Consider the following 19,336-nt stretch of genomic DNA (forward strand, 5'->3'; position numbering starts at 1 on the left):
ACCTGGTCGAGGGTGCCAGGGTCCCCTTGCCCCACCCAACGTTGGAGAGCGGCCGGCAGAGTCCTAACCAGCCGGTCAACCACCACCCTCTCCACCATCTGGGCTGGAGACAAAGTCTCAGGCTGGAGCCACCTCTTTACCAGCTGCAGCAGGAGGTCATAAGCCTGAGACCGGGCGGGGCGGGTCTCCACATAGGCCCACGAAAACACACGCTGAGCCCTCACGTATGTATTGACCCCCAGCCGGGCAAGGATCTCACCTTTGAGCCTCTGGTAGTCCTGGGCGTCCTCCCGACTGAGGTCGAAGTAGGCCTTCTGGACATCGCCAACCAAAAACGGAGCCACCACTTCCGCCCACTGGCCGGCTGGTAGGTTTTCCCGCTCTGCTGTGCGTTCGTAGACGGTCAGGAAGGCTTCCACGTCGTCCTCCGGACCCATCTTCCTCAACGCTGAGCGAACCTTGTCCCGGGCCTCTCGACGTTCCGGAATCGGTGTTCTGGCCGTTTCCCGCAGGGCAGCAGTCTGTTGCAGCATCAGTTCATTTGTTTTTTGCTGCTGCTGGTACAGTAGCTGCTGCTGCTGATTGTGCTGCTGTTCCCGCTCCTTCTGTTGCCGTTGGAGATCCCGGTGCTGCTCCTGCTGTTGCTGTTGGAGATTCAGGTATTGCTCCTGCTGTTGCCGTTGGAGACTCTGGTGCTGCTCCTGCTGTTGCCGCTGAGACTGCATCTGCTGCTGCTGGGTGAGTAACAGCTTCTTTAACAGCTCCTCCATTTTGTCCATGGGGTGGAACTGAAAGGTGGCAGGCCGAATTGTGGTCATGCAGCTGCCGGTGGGGTATGCCTAAGTCACAATACCCGCATTCTCCACCAAGCTGTAAGGCGGCGGTGTTCACACCGTGCAGTAACTGAGGCAGTGACCCAAGCAAGTCCAACATAAACAGCTTTATTCAGCAACTCATGGGTAAACAGAAAGTCCTCCGTTTCGCAGCCGGGTTAACATGAGTCCATAAACAACGGTTGCCGGGGACAACGGCCGCGCCGGGCCGCTCAGAGCCTGACAGGTGCAGAGGCTTCCCAGGCGTGGGTTCAGCCACCCTCAATCCTGCTGAGCTTTCCTGCTGTGCTCCTAGCAGGTCCCAACACTGAACAACACTAATCCTTAGTGCAGGGTGTTAAAGGACCTGTGGTAAGAGCCACTGGAAAACCCGGGTTGGAGGGAGGAGGCCGCCCCACTGCCTCCTGTGACCTCCTCCAAGAAATGAAGGCCCTGCCGGGTTTTACTTAACCTGCCTTAGCCAGGTAGTCTGACCAGGTCAATGCTCACCTTCATTCCTGCATTGCAGCCGCTGCTGTGTCTGTAACTGCAACGCACTCCAATGGTTTTAATAGGTCTCTGTACACATTCTAGGGGATATATAACGCCCCTTGTAAACGATCCCGGTCACTGCCTCACACAATGGAAAATCTGGAGCTACATTTTAGTGATCATATACAATAAAAAATGATATTGTGATACCGTGTTAGCCATAAAAACCTATGCACCGGTAAATACTTTTATACCTCATAAAAAACAAAAGTTTTCAAAGAGTCATCTATCTTCATACTGAAAATTTATTTTAAAATCTATGAATTTTAGGCTGATAAATATATTCAGGTCTTTGTCAATATTACTGAATCTTAACACCCAGATTTATGTCTCCCTACACGGACACTTCACAGCTCCACCAGACTGACTGCAGGTCACTCAACCCTTGAGCCATCACTCCACCACCTCCACCAGACTGACTGCAGATCACTAAACCCCTGAGCCATCACTCCACCAGACTGTCTGCAGATCACTCAACCCTTGAGCCATCACTCAACCACCTCCACCAGACTGACTGCAGATCACCAAACTCCTGAGCCATCACTCCACCAGACTGACTGCAGGTCACTAAACCCCTGAGCCATCACTCCACCACCTCCACCAGACTGACTGCAGATCACCAAACTCCTGAGCCATCACTCAACCACCTCCACCAGACTGACTGCAAATCACCAAACCTCTGAGCCATCACTCCACCAGACTGACTGCACATTACCAAACTCCTGAGCCATCACTCAACCACCTCCACCAGAATGACTGCAGATCACCAAACCCCTGAGCCATCACTCCACCAGACTGACTGCAGGTCACTAAACCCCTGAGCCATCACTCCACCACCTCCACCAGACTGACTGCAGATCACCAAACTCCTGAGCCATCACTCAACCACCTCCACCAGACTGACTGCAGATCAGCAAACCCCTGAGCCATCACTCCACCAGACTGACTGCAGATCACCAAACCCTTGAGCCATCACTCAACCACCTCCACCAGACTGACTGCAGATCACCAAACCCCTGAGCCATCACTCCACCACCTCCACCTGACTGACTGCAGATCACCAAACCCCTGAGCCATCACTCCACCACCTCCACCAGACTGACTGCAGATCACCAAACCCCTGAGCCATCACTCCACCACCTCCACCAGACTGACTGCAGATCACCAAACCCCTGAGCCATCACTCCACCAGACTGACTGCAGGTCACTAAACCCCTGAGCCATCACTCCACCACCTCCACCAGACTGACTGCAGATCACCAAACTCCTGAGCCATCACTCAACCACCTCCACCAGACTGACTGCAGATCACCAAACTCCTGAGTCATCACTCCACCACCTCCACCAGACTGACTGCAGGTCACTAAACCCCTGAGCCATCACTCCACCACCTCCACCAGACTGACTGCAGATTACCAAACCCCTGAGCCATCACTCCACCAGACTGACTGCAGATCACCAAACCCTTGAGCCATCACTCCACCACTTCGACCAGTCTGCCTGCAGGTCACTAAGCTCCTGAGCTATCACTCCACCACCTACATTTGGAACCAAAACCTTCCTTTTATAACTTTGGCTTATCTGTAGAAGACATCGGCCCATCCACCTTAAAAACATTTGTGGAATTGCACTTTTTTTCAATTTCACCACCATTGGAATTTTTTTCCCATTTTCCAGTACACGATATGGTAAAATAAATGTTGTCGTCCTTCAAAAAACAAGCCCTCACATTGCCATATTGATCGAAAAAGAAAATAAAAAATTATGCCTCTCGGAAGAAGTGGAGCAAAAAATAAAAATGCAAAAACGGAAAATCCTGAGGTCACAAAAGGGTTAAAATTCTTTCTTAAAACCTTTTTTTGAGCCGACTCACTCAAACAATATGTGAACATACCGATATATAAGAAGCTGCAAAGTAACTGGTACTTTCCTGTAATCTGTGCTGATCGCTCTGAGCACTTGCTGTGCGTCCTGTATGTCACTCATCATGGTGTCTCTCTGATTCCCAGCCTCCCCTCCTGTCATAAAGACGTGCAGTACTACAACCCTGAACATCATCCATTCTTTACTCCTGACTAACCAACCAACAATGGAAGAGGACAAGAATGACATGACCAGAAGGATATTACATCTCACATTGGAGATAATCTCCCTGCTGAGCGGAGAGGTAAACTCTTCTATATTTCTATCATTATCTGCTGAGTGGAGAGGTAAACTCATATATTTCTATTATCTGCTGAGCGGAGAGGTAAACTCTTCTATATTTCTATCATTATCTGCTGAGTGGAGAGGTAAACTCTTCTATATTTCTATTATCTGCTGAGTGGAGAGGTAAACTCTTCTATATTTCTATTATCTGCTCAGTGGAGAGTTAACCTCTTCTATATTTCTATTATCTGCAGAAAGGAGAGGTAAACGCTTCTATATTTCTATTATCTGCTGAGTGGAGAGGTAAACTCTTCTATATATCTATTATCTGCTGAGTGGAGAGGTAAACTCTTCTATATTTCTATCATTATCTGCTGAGTGGAGAGGTAAACTCTTCTATATTTCTATCATTATCTGCTGACTGGAGAGGTAAACTCTTCTATATTTCTATTATCTGCTGAGCGGAGAGGTAAACTCTTCTATATTTCTATTATTATCTGCTGAGTGGAGAGGTAAACTCTTCTATATTTCTATCATCTGCTGAGTGGAGAGGTAAACTCTTCTATATTTCTATTATTATCTGCTGAGTGGAGAGGTAAACTCTTCTATATTTCTATCATCTGCTGAGCGGAAGGGTAAACTCTTCTACATTTCTATTATCTGCTGAGTGGAGAGGTAAACTCTTCTATATTTCTATCATTATCTGCTGAGTGGAGAGGTAAACTCTTCTATATTTCTATCATTATCTGCTGAGTGGAGAGGTAAACTCTTCTATATTTCTATCATTGTCTGCTGAGTGGAGAGGTAAACTCTTCTAGATTTCTATTATCTGCTGAGTGAAGAGGTAAACTCTTCTATATTTCTATTATCTGCTGAGTGGAGAGGTAATCTCTTTTATATTTCTATTTGCTGAGTGGAGAGGTAAACTCTTCTATATTTCTATCATTATCTGCTGAGTGGAGAGGTAAACTCTTCTATATTTCTATCATTATCTGCTGAGTGGAGAGGTAAACTCTTCTATATTTCTATCATTGTCTGCTGAGTGGAGAGGTAAACTCTACTATATTTCTATCATTATCTGCTGAGTGGAGCGGTAAACTCTTCTAGATTTCTATTATCTGCTGAGTGGAGAGGTAAACACTTTTATATTTCTATTTGCTGAGTGGAGAGGTAAACTCTTTTAAATTTCTATTATCTGCTGAGTGGAGAGGTAAACTCTTCTATATTTCTATCATTATCTGCTGAGTGGAGAGGTAAACTCTTCTATATATCTATTATCTGCTGAGCGGAGAGGTAAACGCTTCTATATTTCTATCATTATCTGCTGACTGCAGAGGTAAACTCTTCTATATTTCTATTATCTGCTGAGTGGAGAGGTAAACTCTTCTATATTTCTATTATCTTCTGAGCGGAGAGGTAAACTCTTCTATATTTCTATTATCTGCTGAGCGGAGAGGTAAACTCTTCTATATATCTATTATTATCTGCTGAGTGGAGAGGTAAACTCTTCTATATTTCTATCATTATCTGCTGAGTGGAGAGGTAAACTCTTCTATATTTCTATTATCTGCTGAATGGAGAGGTAAACTCTACTCTATTTCTGTTATCTGCCTAGCGGAGAGGTAAACTCTTCTATATTTCTATTATCTGCTGAGTGGAGAGCTCAACTCTTCTATATTTCTATCATTATCTGCTGAGTGGAGAGGTAAACTCTTCTATATATCTATTATCTGCTGAGCGGAGAGGTAAACGCTTCTATATTTCTATCATTATCTGCTGACTGCAGAGGTAAACTCTTCTATATTTCTATTATCTGCTGAGTGGAGAGGTAAACTCTTCTATATTTCTATTATCTTCTGAGCGGAGAGGTAAACTCTTCTATATTTCTATTATCTGCTGAGCGGAGAGGTAAACTCTTCTATATTTCTATTATTATCTGCTGAGTGGAGAGGTAAACTCTTCTATATTTCTATCATTATCTGCTGAGTGGAGAGGTAAACTCTTCTATATTTCTATTATCTGCTGAATGGAGAGGTAAACTCTACTCTATTTCTGTTATCTGCCTAGCGGAGAGGTAAACTCTTCTATATTTCTATTATCTGCTGAGTGGAGAGCTCAACTCTTCTATATTTCTATCATTATCTGCTGAGTGGAGAGGTAAACTCTTCTATATATCTATTATCTGCTGAGCGGAGAGGTAAACGCTTCTATATTTCTATCATTATCTGCTGACTGCAGAGGTAAACTCTTCTATATTTCTATTATCTGCTGAGTGGAGAGGTAAACTCTTCTATATTTCTATTATCTTCTGAGAGGAGAGGTAAACTCTTCTATATTTCTATTATCTGCTGAGCGGAGAGGTAAACTCTTCTATATTTCTATTATTATCTGCTGAGTGGAGAGGTAAACTCTTCTATATTTCTATCATTATCTGCTGAGTGGAGAGGTAAACTCTTCTATATTTCTATTATCTGCTGAATGGAGAGGTAAACTCTACTCTATTTCTGTTATCTGCCTAGCGGAGAGGTAAACTCTTCTATATTTCTATTATCTGCTGAGTGGAGAGCTCAACTCTTCTATATTTCTATCATTATCTGCTGAGTGGAGAGGTAAACTCTTCTATATTTCTATCATCTGCTGAGCGGAGGGGTAAACTCTTCTACATTTCTATTATCTGCTGAGTGGAGAGGTAAACTCTTCTACATTTCTATTATCTGCTGAGCGGAGAGGTAAACTCTTCTACATTTCTATTATCTGCTGAGTGGAGAGGTAAACTCTTCTATATTTCTATTTGCTGAGTGGAGAGGTAAACTCTTTTAAATTTCTATTAGCTGCTGAGTGGAGAGGTAAACTCTTCTATATTTCTATCATTATCTGCTGAGTGGAGAGGTAAACTCTTCTATATATCTATTATCTGCTGAGTGGAGAGGTAAACTGTTCTAGATTTCTACTATCTGCTGAGTGGAGAGGTATACTCTTCTATGTTTCTATTATCTGCTGAGTGGAGAGGTAAACTCTGCTATATTTCTATCATTATCAGCTGAGTGGAGAGGTAAACTCTTCTATATTTCTATCATTATCAGCTGAGTGGAGAGGTAAACTCTTCTATATTTCTATTATCTGCTGAGTGGAGAGGTAAACTCTTCTATATTTCTATTATCTGCTGAGTGGAGAGGTAAACTCTTCTATATTTCTATTATCTGCTGAGTGGAGAGGTAAACTCTTCTATATTTCTATTATCTGCTGAGTGGAGAGGTAAACTCTTCTATATTTCCATTTTCTTCTGAGTGGAGAGGTAAACTCTTCTATTTTTCTATTATCTGCTGAGTGGAGAGGTAAACTCTTCTATATTTCTATTTGCTGAGTGGAGAGGTAAACTCTTTTAAATTTCTATTATCTGCTGAGTGGAGAGGTAAACTCTTCTATATTTCTATCATTATCTGCTGAGTGGAGAGGTAAACTCTTCTATATATCTATTATCTGCTGAGCGGAGAGGTAAACTCTTCTATATTTCTATCATTATCTGCTGACTGGAGAGGTAAACTCTTCTATATTTCTATTATCTGCTGAGTGGAGAGGTAAACTCTTCTATATTTCTATCATTATCTTCTGAGTGGAGAGGTAAACTCTTCTATATTTCTATTATCTTCTGAGCGGAGAGGTAAACTCTTCTATATTTCTATTATCTGCTGAGCGGAGAGGTAAACTCTTCTATATTTCTATTATTGTCTGCTGAGCGGAGAGGTAAACTCTTCTATATTTCTATTATTATCTGCTGAGTGGAGAGGTAAACTCTTCTAGATTTCTATCATTATCTGCTGAGTGGAGAGGTAAACTCTTCTATATTTCTATTATTATCTGCTGAGTGGAGCGGTAAACTCTTCTATATTTCTATCATCTGCTGATCAGAGAGGTAAACTCTTCTAGATTTCTATTATTTGCTGAGTGGAGAGGTAAACTCTTCTAGATTTCTATTATTTGCTGAGTGGAGAGGTAAACTCTTCTAGATTTCTATCATTATCAGCTGAGTGGAGAGGTAAACTCTTCTATGTTTCTATCATTATCAGCTGAATGGAGAGGTAAACTCTTCTACATTTCTATTATCTGCTGAGTGGAGAGGTAAACTCTTCTATATTTCTATTATCTGCTGAGTGGAGAGGTAAACTCTTCTATATTTCTATTATATGCTGAAAGGAGAGGTAAACTCTTCTATATTTCTATTATCTGCTGAGTGGAGAGGTAAACTCTTCTATATTTCTATTTGCTGAGCGGAGAGGTAAACTCTTCTACATTTCTATTATCTGCTGAGTGGAGAGGTAAACTCCTCTATATTTCTATCATTATCTGCTGAGCGGAGAGGTAAACTCTTCTATATTTCTATTATCTGCTGAGCGGAGAGGTAAACTCTTCTATATTTCTATTATCTGCTGAGCGGAGAGGTAAACTCTTCTATATTTCTATTATTATCTGCTAAGTGGAGAGGTAAACTCTTCTAGATTTCTATCATTATCTGCTGAGTGGAGAGGTAAACTCTTCTATATTTCTATTATTATCTGCTGAGTGGAGAGGTAAACTCTTCTAGATTTCTATCATTATCTGCTGATCGGAGAGGTAAACTCTTCTAGATTTCTATTATTTGCTGAGTGGAGAGGTAAACTCTTCTAGATTTCTATTATTTGCTGAGTGGAGAGGTAAACTCTTCTAGATTTCTATCATCAGCTGAGTGGAGAGGTAAACTCTTCTATGTTTCTATCATTATCAGCTGAATGGAGAGGTAAACTCTTCTACATTTCTATTATCTGCTGAGTGGAGAGGTAAACTCTTCTATATTTCTATTATCTGCTGAGCGGAGAGGTAAACTCTTCTATATTTCTATTATCTGCTGAGCGGAGAGGTAAACTCTTCTAGATTTCTATTATCTGCTGAGGGGAGAGGTAAACTCTTCTAGATTTCTATCATTATCTGCTGAGTGGAGAGGTAAACTCTTCTAGATTTCTATTATTATCTGCTGAGTGGAGAGGTAAACTCTTCTATATTTCTATCATCTGCTGATCGGAGAGGTAAACTCTTCTATATTTCTATTATTTGCTGAGTGGAGAGGTAAACTCTTCTAGATTTATATTATTTGCTGAAAGGAGAGGTAAACTCTTCTATATTTCTATTATCTTCTGAGTGGAGAGGTAAACTCTTGTATATTTCTATTTGCTGAGCGGAGAAGTATGCTCTTCTATATTTCTATTATCTGCTGAGTGGAGAGGTAAACTCTTCTATATTTCTATCATTATCTACTAAGTGGAGAGGTAAACTCTTCTATATTTCTATTATCTGCTGAGCGGAGAGGTAAACTTTTCTATATTTCTATTATCTGCTGAGCGGAGAGGTAAACTCTTCTATATTTCTATCATTATCTGCTGAGCGGAGAGGTAAACTCTTCTATATTTCTATCATTATCTGCTGAGTGGAGAGGTAAACTCTTCTATTTTTCTATTATCTGCTGAGTGGAGAGGTAAACTCTTCTATATTTCTATTATCTGCTGAGCTGAGAGCTAAACTCTTCTATATTTCTATCATCTGCTGAGTGGAGAGGTAAACTCTTCTACATTTCTATTATCTGCTGAGTGGAGAGGTAAACTCCTCTATATTTTTATCATTATCTGCTGAGAGGAGAGGTAACTCTTCTTTATTTCTATTATCTGCTGATTGGAGAGGTAAACTCTTCTATATTTCTATCATTATCTGCTGAGTGGAGAGGTAAACTCTTCTATATTTCTATCATCTGCTGAGTGGAGAGGTAAACTCTTCTATATTTCTATCATTATCTGCTGAGCGGAGAGGTAAACTCTTCTATATTTCTATTATCTGCTGAGTGGAGAGGTAAACTCTACTCTATTTCTGTTATCTGCCTAGCGGAGAGGTAAACTCTTCTATATTTCTATTATCTGCTGAGCGGAGAGCTAAACTCTTCTATATTTCTATCATCTGCTGAGTGGAGAGGTAAACTCCTCTATATTTCTATCATTATCTGCTGAGTGGAGAGGTAAACTCTTCTATATTTCTATTATCTGCTGAGTGGAGAGGTAAACTCTTCTATATTTCTATTATCTGCTGAGTGGAGAGGTAAACTCTTCTATATTTCTATTTTCTTCTGAGTGGAGAGGTAAACTCTTCTATATTTCTATTATCTGCTGAGTGGAGAGGTAAACTCTTCTATATTTCTATTTGCTGAGTGGAGAGGTAAACTCTTTTAAATTTCTATTATCTGCTGAGTGGAGAGGTAAACTCTTCTATATATCTATTATCTGCTGAGTGGAGAGGTAAACTCTTCTATATTTCTATTATCTGCTGAGCGGAGAGGTAAACTCTTCTATATTTCTATTATCTGCTGAGGGGAGAGGTAAACTCTTCTATATTTCTATTATTATCTACTGAGCGGAGAGGTAAACTCTTCTATATTTCTATTATTATCTGCTGAGCGGAGAGGTAAACTCTTCTATATTTCTATTATCTGCTGTGTGGAGAGTTAAACTCTTCTAGATTTCTATCATTATCTGCTGAGTGGAGAGGTAAACTCTTTATTTCTATTATCTGCTGAATGGAGAGGTAAACTCTTCTATATTTCTATTATCTGCTGAATAGAGAGGTAAACTCTACTCTATTTCTGTTATCTGCCTAGCGGAGAGGTAAACTCTTCTATATTTCTATCATCTGCTGAGTGGAGAGGTAAACTCTTCTATATTTCTATCATCTGCTGAGTGGAGAGGTAAACTCTTCTATATTTCTATTATTATCTGCTGAGTGGAGAGGTAAACTCTTCTATATTTCTATTATCTGCTGAGCGGAGAGGTAAACTCTTCTATATTTCTATTATCTGCTGTGTGGAGAGGTAATCTCTTCTATATTTCTATCATTATCTGCTGAGTGGAGAGGTAAACTCTTCTAGATTTCTATTATCTGCTGAGTGGAGAGGTAAACTCTTCTATATTTCTATTATCTTCTGAGTGGAGAGTTAAACTCTTCTAGATTTCTATTATCTGCTGAGTGGAGAGGTAAACTCTTCTATATTTCTATTATCTGCTGAGTGGAGAGGTAAACTCTTCTATATTTCTATCATTATCAGCTGAGTAGAGAGGTAAACTCTTCTATATTTCTATCATTATCAGCTGAGTGGAGAGCTAAACTATATTTCTATTATCTGCTGAGTGGAGAGGTAAACTCTTCTATATTTCTATCATTATCTGCTGAGTGGAGAGGTAAACTCTTCTATATATCTATTATCTGCTGAGTGGAGAGGTAAACTCTTCTATATTTCTATCATTATCTGCTGAGTGGAGAGGTAAACTCTTCTATATTTCTATCATTATCTGCTGAGTGGAGAGGTAAACTCTTCTATATTTCTATCATTATCTGCTGAGTGGAGAGGTAAACTCTTCTATATTTCTATTATCTTCTGAGTAGAGAGGTAAACTCTACTATATTTCTATTATCTTCTGAGTGGAGAGTTAAACTCTTCTAGATTTCTATTATCTGCTGAGTGGAGAGGTATACTCTTCTATATTTCTATTATCTGCTGAGTGGAGAGGTAAACTCTGCTATATTTCTATCATTATCAGCTGAGTGGAGAGGTAAACTCTTCTATATTTCTATCATTATCAGCTGAGTGGAGAGGTAAACTTCTATATTTCTATTATCTGCTGAGTGGAGAGGTAAACTCTACTATATTTCTATCATTATCTGCTGAGTGGAGAGGTATACTCTTCTATATTTCTATTATCTGCTGAGCGGAGAGGTAAACTCTTCTATATTTCTATCATTATCTGCTGAGTGGAGAGGTAAACTCTTCTATATTTCTATTATCTGCTGAGTGGAGAGGTAAACTCTTCTATATTTCTATTATCTGCTCAGTGGAGAGTTAACCTCTTCTATATTTCTATTATCTGCAGAAAGGAGAGGTAAACTCTTCTATATTTCTATTTTCTTCTGAGTGGAGAGGTAAACGCTTCTATATTTCTATTATCTGCTGAGTGGAGAGGTAAACTCTTCTATATATCTATTATCTGCTGAGTGGAGAGGTAAACTCTTCTATATTTCTATCATTATCTGCTGAGTGGAGAGGTAAACTCTTCTCTATTTCTATCATTATCTGCTGACTGGAGAGGTAAACTCTTCTATATTTCTATTATCTGCTGAGCGGAGAGGTAAACTCTTCTATATTTCTATTATTATCTGCTGAGTGGAGAGGTAAACTCTTCTATATTTCTATCATCTGCTGAGCGGAGGGGTAAACTCTTCTACATTTCTATTATCTGCTGAGTGGAGAGGTAAACTCTTCTATATTTCTATCATTATCTGCTGAGTGGAGAGGTAAACTCTTCTATATTTCTATTATCTGCTGAATGGAGAGGTAAACTCTACTCTATTTCTGTTATCTGCCTAGCGGAGAGGTAAACTCTTCTATATTTCTATTATCTGCTGAGTGGAGAGCTCAACTCTTCTATATTTCTATCATTATCTGCTGAGTGGAGAGGTAAACTCTTCTATATATCTATTATCTGCTGAGCGGAGAGGTAAACGCTTCTATATTTCTATCATTATCTGCTGACTGCAGAGGTAAACTCTTCTATATTTCTATTATCTGCTGAGTGGAGAGGTAAACTCTTCTATATTTCTATTATCTTCTGAGCGGAGAGGTAAACTCTTCTATATTTCTATTATCTGCTGAGCGGAGAGGTAAACTCTTCTATATTTCTATTATTATCTGCTGAGTGGAGAGGTAAACTCTTCTATATTTCTATCATTATCTGCTGAGTGGAGAGGTAAACTCTTCTATATTTCTATTATCTGCTGAATGGAGAGGTAAACTCTACTCTATTTCTGTTATCTGCCTAGCGGAGAGGTAAACTCTTCTATATTTCTATTATCTGCTGAGTGGAGAGCTCAACTCTTCTATATTTCTATCATTATCTGCTGAGTGGAGAGGTAAACTCTTCTATATTTCTATCATCTGCTGAGTGGAGAGGTAAACTCTTCTATATTTCTATTATTATCTGCTGAGTGGAGAGGTAAACTCTTCTATATTTCTATCATCTGCTGAGCGGAGGGGTAAACTCTTCTACATTTCTATTATCTGCTGAGTGGAGAGGTAAACTCTTCTACATTTCTATTATCTGCTGAGTGGAGAGGTAAACTCTTCTATATTTCTATCATTATCTGCTGAGTGGAGAGGTAAACTCTTCTATATATCTATTATCTGCTGAGTGGAGAGGTAAACTCTTCTAGATTTCTATTATCTGCTGAGTGGAGAGGTATACTCTTCTATGTTTCTATTATCTGCTGAGTGGAGAGGTAAACTCTGCTATATTTCTATCATTATCAGCTGAGTGGAGAGGTAAACTCTTCTATATTTATATCATTATCAGCTGAGTGGAGAGGTAAACTCTTCTAGATTTCTATTATCTGCTGAGTGGAGAGGTAAACTCTTCTATATTTCTATTATCTGCTGAGTGGAGAGGTAAACTCTTCTATTTTTCTATTATCTGCTGAGTGGAGAGGTAAACTCTTCTATATTTCTATTTGCTGAGTGGAGAGGTAAACTCTTTTAAATTTCTATTATCTGCTGAGTGGAGAGGTAAACTCTTCTATATTTCTATCATTATCTGCTGAGTGGAGAGGTAAACTCTTCTATATATCTATTATCTGCTGAGCGGAGAGGTAAACTCTTCTATATTTCTATCATTATCTGCTGACTGGAGAGGTAAACTCTTCTATATTACTATTATCTGCTGAGTGGAGAGGTAAACTCTTCTATATTTCTATCATTATCTTCTGAGTGGAGAGGTAAACTCTTCTATATTTCTATTATCTTCTGAGCCGAGAGGTAAACTCTTCTATATTTCTATTATCTGCTGAGCGGAGAGGTAAACTCTTCTATATTTCTATTATCTGCTGAGCGGAGAGGTAAACTCTTCTATATTTCTATTATCTGCTGAGCGGAGAGGTAAACTCTTCTATATTTCTATTATTGTCTGCTGAGCGGAGAGGTAAACTCTTCTAGATTTCTATCATTATCTGCTGAGTGGAGAGGTAAACTCTTCTATATTTCTATTATTATCTGCTGAGTGGAGCGGTAAACTCTTCTATATTTCTATCATCTGCTGATCAGAGAGGTAAACTCTTCTAGATTTCTATTATTTGCTGAGTGGAGAGGTAAACTCTTCTAGATTTCTATTATTTGCTGAGTGGAGAGGTAAACTCTTCTAGATTTCTATCATTATCAGCTGAGTGGAGAGGTAAGCTCTTCTATGTTTCTATCATTATCAGCTGAATGGAGAGGTAAACTCTTCTACATTTCTATTATCTGCTGAGTGGAGAGGTAAACTCTTCTATATTTCTATTATATGCTGAAAGGAGAGGTAAACTCTTCTATATTTCTATTATCTGCTGAGTGGAGAGGTAAACTCTTCTATATTTCTATTTGCTGAGCGGAGAGGTAAACTCTTCTACATTTCTATTATCTGCTGAGTGGAGAGGTAAACTCCTCTATATTTCTATCATTATCTGCTGAGCGGAGAGGTAAACTCTTCTATATTTCTATTATCTGCTGAGCGGAGAGGTAAACTCTTCTATATTTCTATTATCTGCTGAGCGGAGAGGTAAACTCTTCTATATTTCTATTATTATCTGCTAAGTGGAGAGGTAAACTCTTCTAGATTTCTATCATTATCTGCTGAGTGGAGAGGTAAACTCTTCTATATTTCTATTATTATCTGCTGAGTGGAGAGGTAAACTCTTCTAGATTTCTATCATTATCTGCTGATCGGAGAGGTAAACTCTTCTAGATTTCTATTATTTGCTGAGTGGAGAGGTAAACTCTTCTAGATTTCTATTATTTGCTGAGTGGAGAGGTAAACTCTTCTAGATTTCTATCATCAGCTGAGTGGAGAGGTAAACTCTTCTATGTTTCTATCATTATCAGCTGAATGGAGAGGTAAACTCTTCTACATTTCTATTATCTGCTGAGTGGAGAGGTAAACTCTTCTATATTTCTATTATCTGCTGAGCGGAGAGGTAAACTCTTCTATATTTCTATTATCTGCTGAGCGGAGAGGTAAACTCTTCTAGATTTCTATTATTATCTGCTGAGGGGAGAGGTAAACTCTTCTAGATTTCTATCATTATCTGCTGAGTGGAGTGGTAAACTCTTCTAGATTTCTATTATTATCTGCTGAGTGGAGAGGTAAACTCTTCTATATTTCTATCATCTGCTGATCGGAGAGTTAAACTCTTCTATATTTCTATTATTTGCTGAGTGGAGAGGTAAACTCTTCTAGATTTATATTATTTGCTGAAAGGAGAGGTAAACTCTTCTATATTTCTATTATCTTCTGAGTGGAGAGGTAAACTCTTGTATATTTCTATTTCCTGAGCGGAGAAGTATGCTCTTCTATATTTCTATTATCTGCTGAGTGGAGAGGTAAACTCTTCTATATTTCTATCATTATCTACTAAGTGGAGAGGTAAACTCTTCTATATTTCTATTATCTGCTGAGCGGAGAGGTAAACTTTTCTATATTTCTATTATCTGCTGAGCGGAGAGGTAAACTCTTCTATATTTCTATCATTATCTGCTGAGCGGAGAGGTAAACTCTTCTATATTTCTATCATTATCTGCTGAGTGGAGAGGTAAACTCTTCTATTTTTCTATTATCTGCTGAGTGGAGAGGTAAACTCTTCTATATTTCTATTATCTGCTGAGCTGAGAGCTAAACTCTTCTATATTTCTATCATCTGCTGAGTGGAGAGGTAAACTCTTCTACATTTCTATTATCTGCTGAGTGGAGAGGTAAACTCCTCTATATTTTTATCATTATTTGCTGAGAGGAGAGGTAACTCTTCTTTATTTCTATTATCTGCTGATTGGAGAGGTAAACTCTTCTATATTTCTATCATTATCTGCTGAGTGGAGAGGTAAACTCTTCTATATTTCTATCATCTGCTGAGTGGAGAGGTAAACTCTTCTATATTTCTATCATTATCTGCTGAGCGGAGAGGTAAACTCTTCTATATTTCTATTATCTGCTGAGTGGAGAGGTAAACTCTACTCTATTTCTGTTATCTGCCTAGCGGAGAGGTAAACTCTTCTATATTTCTATTATCTGCTGAGCGGAGAGCTAAACTCTTCTATATTTCTATCATCTGCTGAGTGGAGAGGTAAACTCCTCTATATTTCTATCATTATCTGCTGAGTGGAGAGGTAAACTCTTCTATATTTCTATTATCTGCTGAGTGGAGAGGTAAACTCTTCTATATTTCTATTATCTGCTGAGTGGAGAGGTAAACTCTTCTATATTTCTATTTTCTTCTGAGTGGAGAGGTAAACTCTTCTATATTTCTATTATCTGCTGAGTGGAGAGGTAAACTCTTCTATATTTCTATTTGCTGAGTGGAGAGGTAAACTCTTTTAAATTTCTATTATCTGCTGAGTGGAGAGGTAAACTCTTCTATATTTCTATCATTATCTGCTGAGTGGAGAGGTAAACTCTTCTATATATCTATTATCTGCTGAGCGGAGAGGTAAACTCTTCTATATTTCTATCATCTGCTGACTGGAGAGGTAAACTCTTCTATATTTCTATTATCTGCTGAGTGGAGAGGTAAACTCTTCTATATTTCTATTATCTGCTGAGCGGAGAGGTAAACTCTTCTATATTTCTATTATCTGCTGAGGGGAGAGGTAAACTCTTCTATATTTCTATTATTATCTACTGAGCGGAGAGGTAAACTCTTCTATATTTCTATTATTATCTGCTGAGCGGAGAGGTAAACTCTTCTATATTTCTATTATTATCTGCTGAGTGGAGAGTTAAACTCTTCTAGATTTCTATCATTATCTGCTGAGTGGAGAGGTAAACTCTTTATTTCTATTATCTGCTGAATGGAGAGGTAAACTCTTCTATATTTCTATTATCTGCTGAATAGAGAGGTAAACTCTACTCTATTTCTGTTATCTGCCTAGCGGAGAGGTAAACTCTTCTATATTTCTATTATCTGCTGAGTGGAGAGGTAAACTCTTCTATATTTCTATCATCTGCTGAGTGGAGAGGTAAACTCTTCTATATTTCTATTATTATCTGCTGAGTGGAGAGGTAAACTCTTCTATATTTCTATCATCTGCTGAGCGGAGGGGTAAGCTCTTCTACATTTCTATTATCTGCTGAGTGGAGAGGTAAACTCTTCTATATTTCTATTATCTGCTGAGCGGAGAGGTAAACTCTTCTATATTTCTATTATCTGCTGTGTGGAGAGGTAATCTCTTCTATATTTCTATCATTATCTGCTGAGTGGAGAGGTAAACTCTTCTATATTTCTATCATTATCTGCTGAATGGAAAGGTAAACTCTTCTATATTTCTATCATTGTCTGCTGAGTGGAGAGGTAAACTCTTCTAGATTTCTATTATCTGCTGAGTGGAGAGGTAAACTCTTCTATATTTCTATTATCTTCTGAGTGGAGAGTTAAACTCTTCTAGATTTCTATTATCTGCTGAGTGGAGAGGTAAACTCTTCTATATTTCTATTATCTGCTGAGTGGAGAGGTAAACTCTTCTATATTTCTATCATTATCAGCTGAGTAGAGAGGTAAACTCTTCTATATTTCTATCATTATCAGCTGAGTGGAGAGCTAAACTATATTTCTATTATCTGCTGAGTGGAGAGGTAAACTCTTCTATATTTCTATCATTATCTGCTGAGTGGAGAGGTAAACTCTTCTATATATCTATTATCTGCTGAGTGGAGAGGTAAACTCTTCTATATTTCTATCATTATCTGCTGAGTGGAGAGGTAAACTCTTCTATATTTCTATCATTATCTGCTGAGTGGAGAGGTAAACTCTTCTATATTTCTATTATCTTCTGAGTAGAGAGGTAAACTCTACTATATTTCTATTATCTTCTGAGTGGAGAGTTAAACTCTTCTAGATTTCTATTATCTGCTGAGTGGAGAGGTAAACTCTGCTATATTTCTATCATTATCAGCTGAGTGGAGAGGTAAACTCTTCTATATTTCTATCATTATCAGCTGAGTGGAGAGGTAAACTTCTATATTTCTATTATCTGCTGAGTGGAGAGGTAAACTCTACTATATTTCTATCATTATCTGCTGAGTGGAGAGGTATACTCTTCTATATTTCTATTATCTGCTGAGCGGAGAGGTAAACTCTTCTATATTTCTATCATTATCTGCTGAGTGGAGAGGTAAACTCTTCTATATTTCTATTATCTGCTGAGTGGAGAGGTAAACTCTTCTATATTTCTATTATCTGCTCAGTGGAGAGTTAACCTCTTCTATATTTCTATTATCTGCAGAAAGGAGAGGTAAACTCTTCTATATTTCTATTTTCTTCTGAGTGGAGAGGTAAACGCTTCTATATTTCTATTATCTGCTGAGTGGAGAGGTAAACTCTTCTATATATCTATTATCTGCTGAGTGGAGAGGTAAACTCTTCTATATTTCTATCATTATCTGCTGAGTGGAGAGGTAAACTCTTCTATATTTCTATCATTATCTGCTGACTGGAGAGGTAAACTCTTCTATATTTCTATTATCTTCTGAGTGGAGAGTTAAACTCTTCTAGATTTCTATTATCTGCTGAGTGGAGAGGTAAACTCTTCTATATTTCTATTATCTGCTGAGTGGAGAGGTAAACTCTTCTATATTTCTATCATTATCAGCTGAGTAGAGAGGTAAACTCTTCTATATTTCTATCATTATCAGCTGAGTGGAGAGCTAAACTATATTTCTATTATCTGCTGAGTGGAGAGGTAAACTCTTCTATATTTCTATCATTATCTGCTGAGTGGAGAGGTAAACTCTTCTATATATCTATTATCTGCTGAGTGGAGAGGTAAACTCTTCTATATTTCTATCATTATCTGCTGAGTGGAGAGGTAAACTCTTCTATATTTCTATCATTATCTGCTGAGTGGAGAGGTAAACTCTTCTATATTTCTATCATCTGCTGATCGGAGAGGTAAACTCTTCTATATTTCTATTATTTGCTGAGTGGAGAGGTAAACTCTTCTAGATTTATATTATTTGCTGAAAGGAGAGGTAAACTCTTCTATATTTCTATTATCTTCTGAGTGGAGAGGTAAACTCTTGTATATTTCTATTTGCTGAGCGGAGAAGTATGCTCTTCTATATTTCTATTATCTGCTGAGTGGAGAGGTAAACTCTTCTATATTTCTATCATTATCTACTAAGTGGAGAGGTAAACTCTTCTATATTTCTATTATCTGCTGAGCGGAGAGGTAAACTTTTCTATATTTCTATTATCTGCTGAGCGGAGAGGTAAACTCTTCTATATTTCTATCATTATCTGCTGAGCGGAGAGGTAAACTCTTCTATATTTCTATCATTATCTGCTGAGTGGAGAGGTAAACTCTTCTATTTTTCTATTATCTGCTGAGTGGAGAGGTAAACTCTTCTATATTTCTATTATCTGCTGAGCTGAGAGCTAAACTCTTCTATATTTCTATCATCTGCTGAGTGGAGAGGTAAACTCTTCTACATTTCTATTATCTGCTGAGTGGAGAGGTAAACTCCTCTATATTTTTATCATTATCTGCTGAGAGGAGAGGTAACTCTTCTTTATTTCTATTATCTGCTGATTGGAGAGGTAAACTCTTCTATATTTCTATCATTATCTGCTGAGTGGAGAGGTAAACTCTTCTATATTTCTATCATCTGCTGAGTGGAGAGGTAAACTCTTCTATATTTCTATCATTATCTGCTGAGCGGAGAGGTAAACTCTTCTATATTTCTATT

The 19,336-nt window shown here is 38.4% G+C and overlaps 1 protein-coding gene across 1 annotated transcript in view; it reads left to right on the forward strand.

Moving 5' to 3' along the window:
• LOC141266138 (uncharacterized) overlaps positions 1-19,336 on the forward strand; it is a 312,479-nt gene that overhangs the window by 62,027 nt on the left and 231,116 nt on the right. The window contains exon 2 of the mRNA XM_073680102.1: positions 3,374-3,531. Coding sequence (XP_073536203.1) covers positions 3,454-3,531 — 78 coding nt within the window. The 5' untranslated portion in view covers positions 3,374-3,453. The remainder of the gene's footprint in view (positions 1-3,373; positions 3,532-19,336) is intronic.

The sequence above is a fragment of the Phyllobates terribilis genome, unplaced genomic scaffold, assembly GCF_046119375.1.
Source record: "Phyllobates terribilis strain yellow unplaced genomic scaffold, ASM4611937v1 Scaffold_4__5_contigs__length_816908805, whole genome shotgun sequence".
Classification (NCBI taxonomy): Eukaryota; Metazoa; Chordata; class Amphibia; order Anura; family Dendrobatidae; genus Phyllobates; species Phyllobates terribilis.